Source organism: Pseudophryne corroboree, chromosome 4, assembly GCF_028390025.1.
Source record: "Pseudophryne corroboree isolate aPseCor3 chromosome 4, aPseCor3.hap2, whole genome shotgun sequence".
In the NCBI taxonomy this organism is placed as follows: Eukaryota; Metazoa; Chordata; class Amphibia; order Anura; family Myobatrachidae; genus Pseudophryne; species Pseudophryne corroboree.
The window spans coordinates 193,207,173-193,229,321 of record NC_086447.1 but is presented as its reverse complement, the minus strand read 5'-3'; the positions used below and the strand labels follow the sequence as shown (position 1 = coordinate 193,229,321).

The 22,149-nt window shown below is 47.2% G+C and overlaps 1 protein-coding gene across 3 annotated transcripts in view; it reads right to left on the bottom strand.

Annotated features, from left to right (window-relative positions):
* Window positions 1-22,149, bottom strand: part of LOC134909157 (glypican-5-like) — a 437,429-nt gene that overhangs the window by 185,025 nt on the left and 230,255 nt on the right. For all 3 annotated transcript variants that reach the window (XM_063915669.1, XM_063915671.1, XM_063915672.1), the window contains one exon: window positions 472-592. In XM_063915669.1, the coding sequence (XP_063771739.1) occupies window positions 472-592 (121 nt within the window). The remainder of the gene's footprint in view (window positions 1-471; window positions 593-22,149) is intronic.

The window sequence follows — 22,149 nt, the reverse complement described above, 5'->3', positions numbered from 1 at the left end:
ACAGATAAAAAAAAAAAAAACTTTAAACATTGAAAAAACAAACAATGAAGGAAAGCATGAAAAAGAAAACGCTATCTCAGGCAATAACCTATTGAGGTATAGGAGGAAGTGAGAAGACGTGCTTGGGCAGCAAAAATATCCGCTTACAATAGGGCTTTTTTCTCCCTTTCCCAACAGTAACTGGGCAGGTTATCTCAGGTGACCTGACATGTAGGTGGGTGACGCAAGAGAAATATTAAATAGTTTAAACTGGGCAAATGACTTGAACACCTCTTTACTGACCAAGGTCCAGCTGTTATCTCCTTCATGCATTCATATACTGTACAGCTAGACGGACGTAACCCACTAATAGTAATGCACGTGCCCACTGCAGCCATTCATACAGCAAATATGATGAAGAGCAGACTTACTGTAGTGGTGAACTACAAGTCCCAGCACAGGCTAGCTATGTCTAACAGATGGGATTCATACCTGTATAAAGAGTCGCAGCTTGTTGATTACTTGATTAATGATGATGTTGGACCCTCGGACCTTCACTTCTGGGTTATTCACTTGATCTTTAAAATTACTGGACACAACCAAGTTTGTGTAACTAGAAAATAAGAAAAATAAGAAACAGGTGAAAACAATGTGAGACTGCTACACAGTCTGTAATCCCAGATTCTAAGTATTTCCTACCATCATGTGACATTCATTTGGACTGCACAAACCCTCAGATAATTGTTACAAAATACATTGCTTAATTTTTCTGCCTTTCTTCTGTGTTTCTCAGCCATGTATGTATATTAATTTTCCTTGGTGCAGAAAGCCTTGCATTAAGTGCTGTTGAGACACAGAGAGATGAGCTGGGCCCTGGAACATTTATTTATTTTTCTCTATCGTCCTAGTGGATGCTGGGGTTCCTGAAAGGACCATGGGGAATAGCGGCTCCGCAGGAGACAGGGCACAAAAGTAAAGCTTTCCGATCAGGTGGTGTGCACTGGCTCCTCCCCCTATGACCCTCCTCCAAGCCAGTTAGATTTTTGTGCCCGGCCGAGAAGGGTGCAATCTAGGTGGCTCTCCTAAAGAGCTGCTTAGAAAAGTTTAGCTTAGGTTTTTTATTTTACAGTGAGTCCTGCTGGCAACAGGATCACTGCAACGAGGGACTTAGGGGAGAAGAAGTGAACTCACCTGCGTGCAGGATGGATTGGCTTCTTGGCTACTGGACATCAGCTCCAGAGGGACGATCACAGGTACAGCCTGGATGGTCACCGGAGCCTTGCCGCTGGCCCCCTTGCAGATGCTGAAGTAAGAAGAGGTCCAGAATCGGCGGCAGAAGACTCCTCAGTCTTCTAAAGGTAGCGCACAGCACTGCAGCTGTGCGCCATTTTCCTCTCAGCACACTTCACACGGCAGTCACTGAGGGTGCAGGGCGCTGGGAGGGGGGCGCCCTGGGAGGCAAATGAATACCTATTTTGGCTAAAAATACCTCACATATAGCCTCCGGAGGCTATATGGAGATATTTAACCCCTGCCAGAATCCTTTAAGAGCGGGAGACGAGGCCGCCGAAAAAGGGGCGGGGCCTATCTCCTCAGCACACAGCGCCATTTTCCCTCACAGAAAGGCTGGAGGGAAGGCTCCCAGGCTCTCCCCTGCACTGCACTACAGAAACAGGGTTAAAACAGAGAGGGGGGGCACTAAATTGGCGTTAGAAATATATAAAAAAGATGCTATAAGGGAAAACACTTATATAAGGTTGTCCCTATATAATTATAGCGTTTTTGGTGTGTGCTGGTAAACTCTCCCTCTGTCTCTCCAAAGGGCTAGTGGGTCCTGTCCTCTATCAGAGCATTCCCTGTGTGTGTGCTGTGTGTCGGTACGTGTGTGTCGACATGTATGAGGACGATGTTGGTGAGGAGGCGGAGCAATTGCCTGTACTGGTGATGTCACTCTCTAGGGAGTCGACACCGGAATGGATGGCTTATTTAGGAAATTACGTGATAATGTCAACACGCTGCAAGGTCGGTTGACGACATGAGACGGCCGACAAACAATTAGTACCGGTCCAGACGTCTCAAAAACACCGTCAGGGGTTTTAAAACGCCCGTTTACTTTAGTCGGTCGACACAGACACAGACAGGGACACTGAATCCAGTGTCGACGGTGAATAAACAAACGTATTCCTTATTAGGGCCACACGTTAAAGGCAATGAAGGAGGTGTTACATATTTCTGATACTACGAGTACCACAAAAGAGGGTATTATGTGGGATGTGAAAAAACTACCGTAGTTTTTCCTGAATCAGATAAATTAAATAAAGTGTGTGATGATGCGTGGGTTCCCCCCGATAGAAAATTATGGGCGGTATACCCTTTCCCGCCAGAAGTTAGGGCGCGTTGGGAAACACCCCTTAGGGTGGATAAGGCGCTCACACGCTTATCAAAACAAGTGGCGGTACCGTCTATAGATAGGGCCGTCCTCAAGGACCAGCTGACAGGAGGCTGGAAAATATCATAAAAAGTATATACACACATACTGGTGTTATACTGCGACCAGCGATCGCCTCAGCCTGGATGTGCAGAGCTGGGGTGGCTTGGTCGGATTCCCTGACTAAAAATATTGATACCCTTGACAGGGACAGTATTTTATTGACTATAGAGCATTTAAAGGATGCATTTCTATATATGCGAGATGCACAGAGGGATATTTGCACTCTGGCATCAAGAGTAAATGCGATGTCCATATCTGCCAGAAGATGTTATGGACACGACAGTGGTCAGGTGATGCAGATTCCAAACGGCACAAAGGTGTATTGCCGTATAAAGGAAGAGGAGTTATTTGGGGTCGGTCCATCGGACCTGGTGGCCACGGCAACTGCTGGAAAATCCGCCGTTTTTACCCTAAGTCACATCTCTGCAGAAAAAGACACCGTCTTTTCAGCCTCAGTCCTTTCGTCCCTATAAGATCATATCTGCCCAGGGATAGAGGAAAGGGAAGAAGACTGCAGCAGGCAGCCCATTCCCAGGAACAGAAGCGTTCCACCGCTTCTGACAAGTTCTCAGCATGGCGCTGAGACCGTACAGGACCCCTGGATCCTACAAGTAGTATCCCAGGGGTACAGATTGGAATGTCGAGACGTTTCCCCTTCGCAGGCTCCTGAAGTCTGCTTTACCAAGGTCTCCCTCCGACAAGGAGGCAGTATGGGAAAAAATTCACAAGCTGTATTCCCAGCAGGTGATAATTAAATTACCCCTCCTACTACAAGAAAAGGGGTATTATTCCACACTATATTGTGGTACTGAAGCCAGAAGGCTAGGTGAGACTTATTCTAAAAAATTTTTTGAACACTTACAAAGGTTCAAATCAAGATGGAGTCACTCAGAGCAGTGATAACGAACCAGGAAGAAGGGGACTATATAGTGTCCCGGGACATCAGGGATGCTTACCTCTATGTCCCAAATTTGCCCTTCTCACTAAGGGTACCTCAGGTTCGTGGTGCAGAACTGTCACTATCAGTTTCAGACGCTGCCGTTTGGATTGTCCACGGCACCCCGGGTCTTTACCAAGGTAATGGCCGAAATGATGATTCTTCTTCGAAGAAAAGGCGTCTTAATTATCCCTTACTTGGACGATCTCCTGATAAGGGCATAGTCCAGGGAACAGTTGGAGGTCGGAGTAGCACTATCTCGGATACTGCTACAACAGCACGGGTGGATTCTAAATATTCCAAAATCGCAGCTGATCCCGACGACACGTCTGCTGTGCCTAGGGATGATTCTCGACACAGTCCAGAAAAAGGTGTTTCTCCCGGAAGAGAAAGCCAGGGAGTTATCCGAGCTAGTCAGGAACCTCCTAAAAACAGTGCATCATTGCACAAGGGTCCTGGTAAAAATGGTGGCTTCCTACGAAGCAATTCCATTCGGCAGATTTCACGCAAGAACTTTTCAGTGGGATCTGCTGGACAAATGGTCCGGATCGCATCTTCAGATGCATCAGCGGATAACCCTATATCCAAGGACAAGGGTGTCTCTCCTGTGGTGGTTATAGAGTGCTCATCTTCTAGAGGGCCGCAGATTCGGCATTCAGGATTGGATGCTGGTGACCACGGAGCCCAGCCCGAGAAGCTGGGGAGCAGTCACACAAGGAAAAAATTTCCAGGGAGTGTGATCAAGTCTGGAGACTTTTCTCCACATAAATATACTGGAGCTAAGGGTAAATTTATAATGCTCTAAGCTTAGCAAGACCTCTGCTTCAAGGTCAGCCGGTATTGATCCAGTGGGAAAAACATCACGGCAGTCGCCCACGTAAACAGACAGGGCGACACAAGAAGCAGGAGGGCAATGGCAAAAACTGCAAGGACTTTTCGCTGGGCGGAAAATCATGTGATAGCACTGTCAGCAGTGTTTCATCCCGGGAATGGAAACTGGGAAGCAGACTTCCTCAGCAGGCACGACCTCCACCCGGGAGAGTGGAAACTTCATCGGGAAGTTTTTTCCACATGATTGTAAACCGTTGGGAAATACCAAAGGTGGACATGATGGCGTCCCGTCTGAACAAAAAACGGGACAGGTATTGCGCCAGGTCAAGAGACCCTCAGGCAATAGCTGTGGACGTTCTGGTAACACCGTGGGTGTACCAGTCGGTGTATGTGTTCCCTCCTCTGCTTCTCATACCTAAGGTGCTGGGAATTATAAGACGTAGAGGAGTAAGAACTATACTCATGGCTCCGGATTGGCCAAGAAGGACTTGGTACCCGGAACTTCAAGAGATGCTTACAGAGGTCTTATGGCCTCTGCCGCTAAGAAGGGACTTGCTTCAGCAAGTACCATGTCTGTTCCAAGACTTACCGCAGCTGCGTTTGTCGGCATGGCGGTGGAAAGCCGGATCCTAAGGGAAAAAGGCATTCCGGAAGAGGTCATTCCTACCCTGGTCAAAGCCAGAAAGGAGGTGACCGCACAACATTATCACCACAGGTGGCGAAAATATGTTGCGTGGTGTGAGGCCAGGAAGGCCCCACAAAGAAATTTCAACTCGGTCGTTTCCTGCATTTCCTGCAAACAGGAGTGCCTATGGGCCTCAAATTGGGGTCCATTAAGGTTCAAATTTCGGCCCTGTCGATTTTCTTCCAGAAAGAATTGGCTTCAGTTCCTGAAGTCCAGAAGTTTGTCAAGGGAGTATTGCATATACAACCCCCTTTTGTGCCTCCAGTGGCACTGTGGGATCTCAACGTAGTTCTGGGATTCCTCAAATCACATTGGTTTAAAACCAGTCAAATCTGTGGATTTGAAGCATCTCACATGAAAAGTGACCATGCTCTTGGCCCTGGCCTGGACCAGGCGAGTGTCAAATTGGTGGTTTTTTCTCAAAAAAGCCCATATCTGTTTGTCCATTCGGACAGGGCAGAGCTGCGGACTCGTCCCCAGTTCTCTCCCTAAGGTGGTGTCAGTGTTTCACCTGAACCAGCTTATTGTGGTGCCTTGCACCTACTAGGGACTTGGAGGACTCCAAGTTGCTAGATGTTGTCAGGGCCCTGAAAATATGTTCCAGGACGGCTGGAGTCAGGAAAACTGACTTGCTGTTATCCTGTATGCACCCAACAAACTGGGTGCTCTTGCTTCTAAGCAGACTATTGCTAGTTGGATGTGTAATACAATTCAGCTTGCACATTCTGTGGCAGGCCTGCCACAGCCAAAATATGTAAATGCCCATTCCACAAGGAAGGTGGGCTCATCTTGGGCGGCTGCCCGAGGGGTCTCGGCTTTACAACTTTGCCGAGCAGCTACTTGGTCAGGGGCAAACACGTTTGCTAAATTCTACAAATTTGATACCCTGGCTAAGGAGGACCTGGAGTTCTCTCATTCGGTGCTGCAGAGTCATCCGCACTCTCCCGCCCGTTTGGGAGCTTTGGTATAATCCCCATGGTCCTTTCAGGAACCCCAGCATCCACTAGGACGATAGAGAAAATAAGAATTTACTTACCGATAATTCTATTTCTCGGAGTCCGTAGTGGATGCTGGGCGCCCATCCCAAGTGCGGATTATCTGCAATACTTGTACATAGTTACAAAAATCGGGTTATTATTGTTGTGAGCCATCTTTTCAGAGGCTCCGCTGTTATCATACTGTTAACTGGGTTTAGATCACAAGTTGTACGGTGTGATTGGTGTGGCTGGTATGAGTCTTACCCGGGATTCAAAATTCCTCCCTTATTGTGTACGCTCGTCCGGGCACAGTACCTAACTGGCTTGGAGGAGGGTCATAGGGGGAGGAGCCAGTGCACACCACCTGATCGGAAAGCTTTACTTTTGTGCCCTGTCTCCTGCGGAGCCGCTATTCCCCATGGTCCTTTCAGGAACCCCAGCATCCACTACGGACTCCGAGAAATAGAATTATCGGTAAGTAAATTCTTATTATTTATTTATTTTGGGGGGGGGGGGGGGGCAATTGTTGAAGGTGTGGCCCCACCTCCTTCAGGCAGAGAAGACGGTTGATTCTATTTCGGAGTGGGAGAAGGGACCTTCTGACGTATCTAGGGGAGGAGACACGTCACCAGGGGGAGGAGCTATGGGCGAACAGGGTACCCGAAAAGTACCCTCGCGGGCTCGCTTCGCTCGCCACGCTTCGGGCTCGGTGGCTCGCCACCTGATTACTAAAGGTAATAGTTGGTGGCGTGGATAGTAGAGGAACTAGCCCGCTGGCCTAGCTCCTCCCCCTTGTGTCATAACTCCTCCCCCTTACGGAAAAGGTCCCTTAGCCCACTTGATTCTAGCATCTACCCAGAGAAGACTGCAGTAGCCTCTCTGCTCGACTGCAGCCCTGCACTAAACAGCAGGTGATGGGCTGGGGACAGAGGCTGCTGCTGCTAACAGGTAAGAGGGGGCGTTTTGCAGTAGCGGACCTGGGCCCCTCCAACAAGCCCAGGCCAGGTTAATTAGTAGCTGCCCCCTCCCTTGGCTGTCCTGCTTGTATATTCCTAGTGCCGTGGAAGGAAACAACTGCTTTAAGATAGAAGATGTGTCAGAATAGCACAGGAGGAAGGCAGAAAGATAACTGTATTTAGTAAAAGGTAGAGGACGTTGTGTAATAAACAAAAGGAACCTGGAGATGGAATACCTAATAGGAGTAAATACAACAGTGCGCGCAGCAGCGTCTTCTGTAAGTCACCCATCTGCAACTTTACACAAACTTTTTCCTTGGTGTACATCCATGCAGCCGAATGTGCAGTGACTGAAGTACCCACTTTGAGCGTCCAAGCACGCTTTAATACCACTTGGAGCATCCTTAGATGTCACCTTCAGTTGCACCATGGAAACTTTACAACAAGCCCTATGGCCGATGCAGTTTCTCCTTCCACGTATGACCTCCAGTGTGTGTGTGGTCGGGCGTCCCTGTGCACAAACACTGTCACTGACATTCCGGCAGAGTACCATAATACGCCCACTGAAAGTACCACATTTGCGTGCACTAGTAACCACCTACCAGTCACTGCCCAGAGACGGCTATCACTTTTCCACAACATCTCTGGCACCATCTGTCTCAATCGCAACAGCACCTTAGCAGCTTTTATAAATGTTTGCACAGCGCAGTTGCAAATAATAGGATTTTAATTACCTACCGGTAAATCCTTTTCTCGTAGTCCGTAGAGGATGCTGGGGTCCATATTAGTACCATGGGGTATAGACAGATCCACTAGGAGCCACTGGCACTTTAAGAGTTTGAGAGTTTGGGCTGGCTCCTCCCTCTATGCCCCTCCTACCAGACTCAGTCTAGAAACTGTGCCCGAGGAGACGGACATCTTCGAGAGAAGGATTTTACACAGATAGGGGCGAGATTCACACCAGCTGACACAACAAGGCAGACCGAGCTAACTAGCTTGAAACTCAGCAACAGGCAGTACTGAATGAAGAACAAAGTCATACTGAACCATATAACCACTGCAGGATAACGAAGCGCTGGGCGGGCGCCCAGCATCCTCTACGGACTATTAGAAAAGGATTTACCGGTAGGTAATTAAAATCCTATTTTCTCTTACATCCTAGAGGATGCTGGGGTCCATATTAGTAGCATGGGGATATACCAAAGCTCCCAGAATGGGAGGGAGAGCGCAGAGGCTCCAGCAGAACTGATTTAAAAAAACTTTAGGTCCTCAGCGGCCAGAGTATCGAACTTGTAGAACTTAGCAAACGTGTTCGACCCAGACCAAGTAGCCGCTTGTTAAAGTTGTAAAGCAGAGACACCCCGGCCAGCTGGCCAGGAAGAACCCACCTTACCAATAGAGTGGGCCTGAACAGATTTTGAACACGGCAAGCCTGCCGTAGAATACACATGCTGGATAGTGAACCTGATCCAGCAAGAGATCATCTGCTTAGAAGCAGGACACCCAATTTTCTTGGGATCGTACAGGACAAATAGAGAGTCCGATTTTCTGTGACCAGCAGTACTCTTCACATAGATCTTCAGAGCCCTTACGACATCCAAGGACTTTGAAGTAATTGAGGAGTCAGTAGCAACTGGCACCACAATAGGTTGTTGATATGAAAAGCCGACACGACCTTAGGAAGAAACTGCTGACGGGTCCGGAGCTCAGCTCTTATCTTCATGGAAGATCAAGTGGGGTCTTTTACAAGACAAAGCCCCCAACTCCGACACACGTCTAGCAGAAGCTAAGGCCAACAAAGTAACAGCCTTCTATGTGAGAAACTTGACCTCAACCTCCTGTAGAGGCTCGAACCAATCTGATTGGAGGAACTGTAACACCATGTTAAGATCCCAGGCTGCCGTAGGAGGCACAAAGGGAGGCTGGATGTGCAGAACCCCTTTCAAGAAAGTCTGAACCTCAGGGAGGGAAGCCAGTTGTTTCTGGAAGAAAATGGATAGGGACAAAATCTGGACCTTTACGGATCCCAACCTCAGGCCCATATCCACACCTGCTTGCAGGAAGAGGAGAAACCGTCCTAGTTGAAACTCCACCGTAGGAAACTTCTTGGACTCACACCAAGATACATACTTTTTCCAAATGCGATAGTAATGTTTATACGTTACTCCTTTCTTAGCCTGTATCAGAGTAGGAATAACCTTGTTCGGAATGCCCTTCCGAGCTAATATCTGGCGATCAACTTCCATGCCGTCAAACGTAGCCGCGGTAAGTCTTGATAAGCGAACAGCCCTGTTGCAGTAGGTCCTCCTGAAGAGGAAGAAGCCTTGGATCTTCCAGCAGAAGACCCAGAAGATCCGCGTACCAAGCCCTTCTTGGCCAGCCCGGAGCAATGAGGATTGCCTGAACTCTTGTTCTCCTTATGAGTTTTAGAACTCTTGGAATGAGTGGAAGTGGAGGAAACACGTACACCAACTGGAACACCCACGGAGACACCAAGGTGTCCACTGCCACGGCTTGTGGGTCCCTTGACCTGGAACAATACCTCCGAAGCTTCTTGTTGAGATGGGAAGCAATCATGTCTATTTGAGATACTCCCCAAAGATCTGTCACCTCCTTGAACACCTCTGGATGGAGGCCCCACTCTCCTGGATGGAGATCGTGTCTGCTGAGGAAGTCCGCTTCCCAGTTGTCTACTCCCAGAATGAAGATTGCTGACAGTGCCAACGCGTGTTTTTCTGCCCAGAGGATGATTCTTGTTACCTCTGACATCGCAGCTCTGCTCTTCGTTCTGCCCTGTCGGTTTATGTAAGCCACCGTCGTTACATTGTCCGACTGCCACTTGGAGAAGACCATTGTAGACGGCTCTTAGTTCCAGAATGTTTATTGGAAGACTGGATTCCAGGCTTAACCACCTTCCTTGGAAGATTTCCCACTGAGTGACTGCACCCCAGCCCTGGAGACTTGCATCCGTGGTTAGAAGGGTCCAGCCCTGAATCCCGAACCTGCGGCCCTCCAGAAAGTGAGGAATTTGCAGCCACCAGAGGAGTGAGATCCTGGTTTTCGGTGACAGACGTATTTTCTGGTGCATGTGTAGATGAGATCCCGACCACTTGTCCAGGAGATCCAGTTGGAAGGAACGAGCATGAAACCTTCCGTACTGTAGAGCCTCGTAAGAAGCAACCATCTTCCACAGAAGGCGAATGCACTGATGAACCGATACCCGGGCTGGCTTCAGGATGTCCTGGACCATTGTTTGAATCACCAACGCTTTCTCCTCTGGCAGAAACACCCTCTGCACTTCCGTGTCGAGGATCATTCCCAGAAAAGACAATCTCCTTGTCGGCTCCAAATGTGATTTTGGAAGGTTCAGGATCCAACCATGTTCCCTGACCAGATGAGTCGTGAGAACAATGGACTGCAACAACGTCTCCCTGGATGATGCCTTTATCAGCAGATTGTCCAGATATGGAACTATGTTCACCCCCTGTCTGTGGTGAACCATCATCTCTGCCATCACCTTGGTGAACACCCTCGGTGCTGTGGAGAGGCCGAATGGCAGCACCTGAAATTGATAGTGACTGTCTAACAGTGCAAATCTGAGATAAGCCTGGTGCGGCAGCCAAATCTGGATGTGGAGGTACTCATCCTTGATATCCAGGGATACCAGAAACTCTCCCTCCTCCAGACCTGAGATCACTGCCCTGAGAGACTCCATTTTGAATTTGAAGACCTTCAGGTAAGGGTTCAGCGATTTCAAGTTCAAAATCGGTCTGACCGAACCATCCGGTTTCGGTACCACGAAAAGGTTTGAATAATAACCCTTGTTTTGCATATGAAATGGAACTGGAATAATGACTTGTGACTCTTCCAATTTTAGGATGGCTTCCTGTAGGATAGCCCTGTCTGTCAGCAAGGCTGACAAGCCTGTTTTGAAGAATCGGTGAGGCGGGAATTCTTGAAACTCCAGTCTGTACCCCTGGGACACAATATCCTGTACAGAGGGAAAAGGTAGCAGGTGCACTATCTCACACTAGCTCAACCTGTAGTAACCAGAGGCACTTAGCATATTCCTGGCCAGGGCTATGAGCTTACCCACCGCATCAAGGTAGCCTCTCATCCTGTACCCAGGGATCCAGGTCAGAAGACACCCAGACGTGTCTGAAACGTCCGAGTCTCTCCGGATTTTCCCAGGATTTTTCAAATACAGCATTTAATTCTTTAGACGCAGGGAAGGTTAGCGAGGCTTTCTTATTGTCAGTGAAGTAAGCCACCTCAACCTGCTCAGGTGGCATGTCATTAATGTTTAACACATCTCTAATGGCCTCAATCATGAGCTGCACCCCCTTTGCAAGGAATGCCGCCCCCCTCAGCACATCCCCATCACCGTCTTCAGTATCAGAATCGGTATCCGTGTCATCTTGCGTAATTTGGGCAAGAGCACTTTTCTGTGGGAACATGCTAGGGGATTTTGCAGGAATAGGAACAGAACCTGACCAAACTGCCATAGATTTCTTTAACACCTGAGTTTCAGTCTCAGTATTTGCTACCCTAGTAGAGATCTGAGAGATCATCCCTTTAATAGAGGTTAACCACTCAGGCTCAATAACAGGGATCTGCGACAAGGCATTACATTTCTGTGTACATGGAATGGACTCCTCCTGAAAGGAAACATCCCCTGCAGCATATGACACAGAGTCCCTAGACATGGCTATGGAATATAACAAACACCCCCACACACACAGGGAAATGTCAGACTCAGTTTCCCCAAAAATATGCCACAGAGAGACACAGAAATTGGAGCCAACCCGCACACAGCGCTTTCTGAGGTAGAAATAACACAACTACCAGCGCTATCTGTGTACCTTAATAGACTACACAGACTTTACACAGCCTCCACACCCCCCCCCCCCCCCCCTTCTACAACCCCCTGGTACCACACAGGATAGCTGGAGTTGCTTGGAGGAACAGCTCTCCCTGTCAGCGTCTCTGTATCAGGATCTGCAGGCAGGAAAATGGCGCTGAACACTGCTGGGTCCGCTCTGAGGAGAAGCTCCACCCCTGAACATGGCGCTGCTTCCCGCTCTTCAGTTGTTTTATATAGAGATGAGCGGGTTCGGTTCGTCGAGATCCGAACCCCCCCGAACTTCACCTATTTTACACGGTTCCGAGGCAGCCTCGGATCTTCCCGCCTTGCTCGGTTAACCCGAACGTGGCCGGACGTCATCATCCCGCTGTCGGATTCTCGCGAGATTCATATTCTATATAAAGAGCCGCGTGTCGCCGCCATTTTCACTCGTGCATTGGAGATTGAACGGAGAGGACGTGGCTACGTTCTCTGCCTGAAAAGCTTCATATCTGTGCTCAGTGTGCTGCAAATATCTGTGCTCAGTGTGCTGCAAATATCTACGTTCTCTGCCTGAAAAGCTCCATATCTGTGCTCAGTGTGCTGCAAATATCTGTGCTCAGTGTGCTGCATTTTGGTGACCAACAGTATATAGTTGTACAGTATAGTAGGCCATTGTTGTATCTTGCAGCTCCGTGTCACTGCAAGTATCCATTCCATATCTGTGCTGCATTTTTGTGAGCAGTATATATAGTAGTACAGTGCAGCAATTTGGTGACCAACAGTATATAGTTGTACAGTACAGTAGGCCATTGCTGTATCTTGCAGCTCTGTGTCACTGCAAGTATCCATTCCATATCTGTGCTGCATTTTTGTGAGCAGTATATATAGTAGTACAGTGCAGCATTTTGGTGACCAACAGTATATAGTTGTACAGTACAGTAGGCCATTGCTGTATCTTGCAGCTCTGTGTCACTGCAAGTATCCATTCCATATCTGTGCTGCATTTTTGTGAGCAGTATATATAGTAGTACAGTGCAGCATTTTGGTGACCAACAGTATATAGTTGTACAGTACAGTAGGCCATTGCTGTATCTTGCAGCTCTGTGTCACTTCAAGTATCCATATCTGTGCTGCATTGTTGTGAGCAGTATATAGTAGTACAGTGCAGCATTGTGGTGACCAGTATACTACAGTACAATAGTTCAGTGCTGTTCTCGCTGCTCAGTGTCAGTTCTCCGTAGTATCATCAGTGCTCAGTAAAATCAGTGCTCAGTATAATCAGTGATTGATCAGTATAATCAGTTCTCAGTATAATCAGTGCGCTGTTAGACGTGCTCGCGTTTTCCGCCATTAGTGCATTGGGATTTAGACAATCGATGAAGTTATTGTGTCCCCGGTACATAATCCCATCTAGATTCCACTTCACTAGGCAGGCGATAGCGAGATTTTACCAATTAATATCAGTGATTTATAATTAATTATTAATTACAGTGATCTTGCCAAATAATTCCAGTGATTTTGTCATTTTCTTCCAGTGATTTGGACCAATAATACCATTAATTAGAACTAATAATTCCTGTGATTTTGTCATTTTCTTCCAGTGATTTGAAGGTGTTTGTGTCGCTTAGTTTAGCCATCCAGCGACCACAGTGCACCTTTTCTTCTCTTTTCTTTGCATCATGTGCTGTTTGGGGACTATTTTTTTAAGTGCCATCCTGTCTGACACTTCCGTATATGTCCAGTGGTACTGCCATTTGATATAATTCCCGACATTATTGCCATATAATTCCAATGATTTTGTCATTTTCTTCCAGTGATTTGGACCAATAATACCATTGATTAGAACAAATAATTCCTGTGATATTGAGGTGTTTGTGTCGCTTAGCTTAGCCGTCCAGCGACCACAGTGCACCTTTTCTTCTCTTTTCTTTGCATCATGTGCTGTTTGGGGACTATTTTTTTAAGTGCCATCCTGTCTGACACTTCCGTATATGTCCAGTGGTACTGCCATTTGATATAATTCCCGACATTATTGCCATATAATTCCAATGATTTTGTCATTTTCTTCCAGTGATTTGGACCAATAATACCATTGATTAGAACGAATAATTCCTGTGATTTTGTCACTTTCTTCCAGTGATTTGGACCAATAATACCATTGATTAGAACGAATAATTCCTGTGATATTGAGGTGTTTGTGTCGCTTAGCTTAGCCATCCAGCGACCACAGTGCACCTTTTCTTCTCTTTTCTTTGCATCATGTGCTGTTTGGGGACTATTTTTTTTAAGTGCCATCCTGTCTGACACTTCCGTATATGTCCAGTGGTACTGCCATTTGATATAATTCCCGACATTATTGCCATATAATTCCAATGATTTTGTCATTTTCTTCCAGTGATTTGGACCAATAATACCATTGATTAGAACAAATAATTCCTGTGATATTGAGGTGTTTGTGTCGCTTAGCTTAGCCGTCCAGCGACCACAGTGCACCTTTTCTTCTCTTTTCTTTGCATCATGTGCTGTTTGGGGACTATTTTTTTAAGTGCCATCCTGTCTGACACTTCCGTATATGTCCAGTGGTACTGCCATTTGATATAATTCCCGACATTATTGCCATATAATTCCAATGATTTTGTCATTTTCTTCCAGTGATTTGGACCAATAATACCATTGATTAGAACGAATAATTCCTGTGATTTTGTCACTTTCTTCCAGTGATTTGGACCAATAATACCATTGATTAGAACGAATAATTCCTGTGATATTGAGGTGTTTGTGTCGCTTAGCTTAGCCATCCAGCGACCACAGTGCACCTTTTCTTCTCTTTTCTTTGCATCATGTGCTGTTTGGGGACTATTTTTTTAAGTGCCATCCTGTCTGACACTTCCGTATATGTCCAGTGGTACTGCCATTTGATATAATTCCCGACATTACTGCCATATAATTCCAATGATTTTGTCATTTTCTTCCAGTGATTTGGACCAATAATACCATTGATTAGAACGAATAATTCCTGTGATCTTGTCATTTTCTTCCAGTGATTCGGACCAATAATACCATTGATTAGAACGAATAATTCCTGTGATTTTGTCACTTTCTTCCAGTGATTTGGACCAATAATACCATTGATTAGAACAAATAATTCCTGTGATATTGAGGTGTTTGTGTCGCTTAGCTTAGCCATCCAGCGACCACAGTGCACCTCTTTTTCTCTTTTCTTTGCATCATGTGCTGTTTGGGGCCAATTTTTTTAGGTGCCATCCTTTCTGACACTGCAGTGCCACTCCTAGATGGGCCAGGTGTTTGTGCCGCCCTCTTGGGTCGCTTAGCTTAGTCATCCAGCGACCTCAGTGCAAATTTTAGGACTAAAAATAGTATTGTGAGGTGTGAGGTGTTCAGAATAGACTGGAAATGAGTGGAAATTATGGTTATTGAGGTTAATAATACTATAGGATCAAAATTACCCCCAAATTCTATGATTTAAGCTGTTTTTGAGGGGGTTTTGAAAAAAAAAAACACCCGAATCCAAAACACACCCGAATCCGACAAAAAATTTTCAGGGAGGTTTTTCCAAAACGCGTCCGAATCCAAAACACGGCCGCGGAACCGAATCCAAAACCAAAACCCGAAAAATTTCCGGTGCACATTTCTAGTTTTATAGTGGCCTGAGGTTAGTGTTGGCAGCGTTACCGAGGTCCCTGACAGACTTGTAGACCAGTGTAGGGTATCGGCGCTGGCTCAGGGCGCACCTCACAGCACCGCACTATGTACCGCTGAGCCTCTGGAGCGCAGATAATACTGCGCTCCCACCCTATTGCCGCCATCTACACACCGGCTCCCCGCTTGTCAGGGGGACTGGTAAATCACTCGCCACCGGAATCTTATGGCTCTGTAAGGGGGTGACGGCATGCTGCGGGAGTGAGCTGTCGCCTCGGACGGCTAGCGATCAACACCCTCAGGAGCTAATGTCCTGTCAGTGGAGATAGTGGCTCAGACCCCACAGGACGGACACTACTCCCCCCCTTAGTCCCTCAAAGCAGGGAGGCTGTTGCCAGCAGCTTCCCTGTGCCTAAACTAACTCTTAGAAAATAATAAAACTAAAAAAGCTCTAGCAGCTCCCCTAGCTGTGACCGGCTCCTCCGGGCACATTTTCTAAACTGAGTCTGGTAGGAGGGGCATAGAGGGAGGAGCCAACCCGCACTCTCAAACTCTTAAAGTGCCAGTGGCTCCTAGTGGACCCGTCTATACCCCATGGTACTAATATGGACCCCAGCATCCTCTAGGATGTAAGAGAAAAATCGATCAGCCAGATGAACATCGGCATTGTGTGCAGATTACACAGGCCCGGGATCTGATTTAACAGAATTCACATTAAACACTGTTTAAACAGTAAGTAAACTGAACAACTTGATTGTGTTTTACGGAAACACAGAAGATTGGAAAAGACTTGTATTGCACTGGTAGCAAGAGGAGAAGTGAAATCAATGTAAGAGAAATGCCACAGGATAGGAAGAACCTGCTAAAGAGCCGTACAGCTGCTTTCTTAGTGCATGAAGTACTTCCTCTGTGGATCAATGGTAAATGTATAATAAAGCAGCAGTAAGTGGAGGCAATGCAGTGACTGACTGCTCTGTGTGTGTGTGTGTGTGTGTGAGGTCACCCGGAGGTAAGTGTGGGCAGGTTAATTGTTTGATCAGTCTGACCGTACTTGACCCTAGTTGCCAGGAAGACATTGCTTTTACTCAGTATATAAATGTAATTATAGAATATATATACAAATTACTGTCCCAGTTTCTTTCTTTTCTTCAGAAACATAAAAACAAGTGAATTATTTGTTGCATTTAAGCAATATACACAAACAGGGTCAACAAGTATTTCTTATTATAGATACTATGAGGAGCTTTGCTAAACAATTTAATTAGGGCAATGCCTAATTAAGGAGGGTAATATAAAAAACGAGTGCGATTTAAATGTAATGAAGTATATATTTGGCTCAGAAGTGCACAAGACCACAGTAAGCAATATAAAGACACATACCTCTTTTCAGGGCCTATTTTTTTAACCCCAAAAAATGCTTTCAATTTTCAGAGGATTTCTGCATTTCTGAACATAGGGGCTATTTAACAAGAGGATGCATCATCAGGGGTGCGGATTATTAGGTCTACACTAAAAAGGTCTACAGTCAATAGGTCTACCACTAATGGTAGTCAAAAGGTCAACATAGAATAGGTAGACAGTAGAAAACGTTGTCAGGGTCAAATGGTCGACAGAAAAAATAGGATTTTAATACCTACCGGTAAATCCTTTTCTCTTAGTCCGTAAAGGATGCTGGGGTCACCATTAGAACCATGGGGTATAGACGGGATCCGCAGGAGACATGGGCACTTTAAGACTTGGAAAGGGTGTGAACTGGCTCCTCCCTCTATACCCCTCCTCCAGACTCCAGTTATAGGAACTGTGCCCAGGGAGACGGACATTTCGAGGAAAGGATTTATTGTTAAACTAAGGTGAGATTCATAACAGCTCACACCTCAAGCATGCCGTACAACGTGGCATCCAACAGAACACAAGTCAATGGCATGAACAAATGCAACAACATGCTGACAATAACGTAACACAACGTGTGTGTAACCACACTAATAACTGCAGATACAGTACGCACTGGGACGGGCGCCCAGCATCCTCTACGGACTAAGAGAAAAGGATTTACCGGTAAGTATTAAAATCCTATTTTCTCATACGTCCTAGAGGATGCTGGGGTCACCATTAGAACCATGGGGTTATACCAAAGCTCTAGAACGGGCGGGAGAGTGCGGGTGACTCTGCAGCACCGATTGACCAAACTTAAGGTCTTCATCGGCCAAGGTGTCAAACTTGTAGAACTTCGCAAATGTGTTTGACCCCGACCAAGTAGCTGCTCAGCAAAGTTGCCCAGGATGAGCCCACCTTTCTAGTAGATTGGGCCTTCACCGATTCCGGTAACGGCAATCCAGCCATGGAATGAGCATGCTGAATCGTGTTACAGATCCAGCGTGCTTGGAAGCAGGACACCCAACCTTGTTGGGAGCATACAGGACAAACAGAGCCTCTGTTTTCCTAATCTGAGCTGTTCTGGCGACATAAATCTTCAAAGCTCTGATTACATCCAGAGATTTTGACTCAGCAAAGGCGTCAGTAGCCACAGGCACCACAATAGGTTGGTTCATGTGGAAAGAGGAAACCACCTTCGGTAGAAATTGTTGACGTGTCCTCAATTCAGCTCTATCTTCATGGAAGATCAAATAAGGGCTCTTGTGAGACTAGGCCGCCAACTCAGACACCCGCCTTGCAGATGCCAAGGCCAACAGGATGACCACTTTCCAAGTGAGGAATTTCAACTCCACCTTCCGTAAAGGTTCAAACCTATGTGATTGAAGGAAGTGCAACACCACATTAAGATCCCATGGTGCCACTGGAGGCACAAATGGAGGTTGGATGTGCAGCACGCCTTTCACGAAAGTCTGAACTTCTGGAAGGGAGGCCAATTGTTTCTGAAAGAAAACCGATAAGGCCGAAATCTGTACCTTAATTGAGCCCAATTTGAGGCCCGCATCAACACCTGCTTGTAGAAAATGGAGAAAACATCCTAACTGAAACTCCTCCGTAGGAGTCCCCTTGGATTCACACCAAGAAACATATTTTCTCCAAATACTGTGCTAATGTTTAGACGTTACCCCTTTTCTGGCCTGAATAAGTTTGGGAATGACTTCACTGGGAATACCCTTACGGGCTAAGATTTTGCGCTCAACCGCCGTGCCGTCAAATGTAGCCGCGGTAAGTCCTGATACACGCACGGCCCCTGTTGTAACAGGTCCTCGCGTAGAGGAAGAGTCCAAGGATCTCCTATGAGTAATTCCTGAAGATCTGGATACCAAGCCCTCCTTGGCCAGTCTGGGACAATGAGGATCGCCCGAATCTTTGTTCTTCTTATGATCTTTAGCACCTTTGGAATGAGAGGAAGTGGAGGGAATACATACACCGACTGAAACACCCACGGTGTCACCAGTGCATCCACTGCAATTGAGGGTCCCTTGACCTGGAACAATATCTCAGAAGCTTCTTGTTGAGACGAGATGCCATCATGTCTACTTGGGGAACTCCCCAATGACTTGTCACCTGTGCGAAGACTTCTTGGTGGAGGCCCCACTCTCCCGGATGGAGATCGTGTCTGCTGAGGAAGTCTGCTTCCCAGTTGTCCACTCCTGGAATGAAGATCGTTGACAGAGCGCTTGTATGCTTTTCCGCCCAGCGGAAAATCCTTGTGGCTTCTACCATTGCCGCTCTGCTTTTTGTTCCGCCCTGACGGTTTATGTACGCTACTGCTGTTACATTGTCCGACTGGATCAGTACAGGCAGATCTCAAAGAAGATGTTCCGCTTGCAGAAAGAAGGCCATTGTAAATGGCCCTTAGCTCCAGAACATTTATGTGGAGACAAGTTTCCTGACTTGACCATCTTCCTTGGAAGTTTTCTCTCATTGTGACTGCCCCCCAGCCTCGGAGGCTTGCATCCGTGGTCACTAGGATCCAGTCCTGTATCCCGAATCTGCGCCCCTCTAGGAGGTGAGAGCTGTTCAGCCACCACAGGAGTGAAACCCTGGTCTTGGAAGACAGGATTATCCTCCGGTGCATGTGTAGGTGGGACCCGGACCACTTGTCCAACAGGAACACTGGAACACTCTGGCATGGAATCTGCCAAACTGAATGGCCTCGTAGGCCGCAACCATCTTCCCCAGCAACCGAATGCATTGATGGATTGGCACTCTTGCTGGTTTCAGAATTAGTTTGACCAGACTCTGAAGTTCCAGAGCCTTTTCCACTGGAAGAAAAACTCTCTGTAGTTCTGTGTCCAATAACATTCCCAAAAACGACAACCGCATCGTCGGAATCAACTGTGATGTTGGCAAGTTTAGGAGCCAACCATGTAGGTGAAGAACTGTCAGGGAGAGTGCAACTTTTTGCACCAACTGGTCCCTGGATCTCGCCTTTATCAGGAGATCGGCCAAGTATGGGATAATCGTGACTCCTTGCTTGCGAAGGAGAACCATCATCTCCGCCATCATTTTGGTGAAAATCCTCGGAGCCGTGGATAGGCCAAACGGCAACGTTTGAAATTGATAATGACAATCCTGAATTGCAAACCTCAGGTAAGCCTGATGTGGAGGATAAATGGGAACATGTAAGTAGGCATCCTTTATGTCCACTGACACCATAAAATCCTCTTCCTCCAGACTGGAGATCACTGCTCGGAGAGACTCCATCTTGAATTTGAATTTCTTTAGGAATAAATTTAGGGATTTCAGGTTTAGGATTGGTCTGACCGAGCCGTCCGGCTTCGGGACCACAAACAGGCTTGAATAAAAACCTTCTCCCTGTTGTGACTGGGGAACCCTGACGATAACTTGATTTTGACACAACTTTTGTATTGCGTCGCACACTACCTCCCTGTCTGGAAGAGAAGCTGGTAAGGCTGATTTGAAAAAAAGACGAGGGGGGACGTCTTGAAACTCCAGCTTGTACCCTTGGGATACTATTTGTAAAACCCATGGGTCTAGGTCCGAACGAACCCAAAACTGACTGAAGAGTTTGAGACGTGCCCCCACCGGTGCGGACTCCCGCATAGGAGCCTTAACGTCATGCGGTGGAATTGGCAGAAGCCTGGGAGGACTTCTGCTCCTGGGAGCCTGACAAGGCTGGTGATTGTTTACCTCTTCCCCTTCCTCTAGTAGCAAGGAAGGAAGACCCTCGGCCCTTTCTGTATTTATTGGGCCGAAAGGACTGCATCTGATAGTGGTGCGTTTTCTTTTGTTGTGGAGGAACATAAGGCAAAAAAGATGACTTACCCGCGGTAGCTGTAGACACCAAATCATCAAGGCCGTCACCAAATAAGGCCATACCTTTATATGGTAGAGATTCCATACTTTTCTTGGAATCAGCATCAGAATTCCATTGGTGAATCCACAACGCTCGTCTAGCCGAGATTGCCATGGCATTGGCCATTGATCCCAAAAGACCAATATCTCTCGCAGCTTCCTTAAGGTATGCTGCAGCGTCCTTGATATAACCCAGCGTCAAGAGGACGCTATCCCTATCTAGGGTATCTATTTCATAAGACAAGTTGTCTGCCCACTTTTCGATAGCAGTACTTACCCATGACAAGTCTGAGTAGCGTACCTGTAGTCGCATAAATGGACTTGAACGTAGTTTCTTGTTTACAATCTACAGGATCCTTAAGGGCCGACGCGTCCGGTGACGGGAGAGCCACCTTTTTATACAAACGTGACAGGGCCTTGTCCACGGTGGGGGGTGGCTCCCACCTTTCCCTATCCGCCGAGGGAAATGGATAAGATACCGTAATTCTTTTGGGAATCTGAAACTTTTTGTCAGGAGCTTCCCAGAGTTTTTCAAATAGCGTGTTCAGTTCATGAGAGGGAGGAAACGTTATCTCAGGTTTCCTTTCCTTATACATACAGACCTTTTTATCAGGGACAGCCGGGTCCTCAGTGATATGTAGTACCTCTTTAACCGCCACAATCATGTACTGAATGCTTTTTGCCAATTTTGGATCTAATCTGGAATCGCTATAGTCGACACTGGAATCAGAGTCCGTGTCGGTATCAGTGTCTGCCAACTGGGCCAGCGTACATTTCTGTGACCCTGAGGGGACCTGACTTTGCAATAACATATCTTCTACAGATTTCTTCCATGCTTGGGTCTGAGACTCAGACTTATCTAGCCTCTTACTAATAAGAGCCACATTAGCATTCAAGGCGTTTAACACATTTACCCAATCCGGCGTCGGCGGTGCCGACAGGGTCAGCCCCGCAGCCGTTTGTGTCCCTAATACAGCCTCCTCCTGGGAAGAACCTTCAGCCTCAGACATGTCGACACACGTGTATCAAACACCCATAGACACACTGGGCATATAGGGGACAGACCCACAGTAAAGCCTGTCAGAGAGACACAGAGGGAATTTGCCAGCTCACACCCCAGAGCCCAATCAGCGGTTCTGAAGCGCCCAATAAACGCCCCAGACCTGTAGCGATTTTTTATATAAAGTCATTTGCACCAAATTTAGCCAGTGCCCCCCCCCCCCCCCGTTTTGCACCCTGATATTTGTCAGTGTGAAGGAACCACCAGCGTCTCTGCAGCCTGATGGAGAGAAATGGCGCAGAGTGAGCTGTGAGGACGAAGCTCCGCCCCCGTAATGGCGCGCATCCGTCCCGCTTCTTTTATGTTTATACTGGCGGGGGTTTTGGGACAGTGCGTCTGCACTAATGTCCCCTCTTGCCAGTCCACTGAGGATTCAATTAGCTGCCCAGGCCCCCCCCCCCCCCCCCTGCGCCCTGCACCCTTGTAGTGCTGTGTATGTGGGAGCTTGGCGCGCAGCGTCCGCGCGCTGTGCGG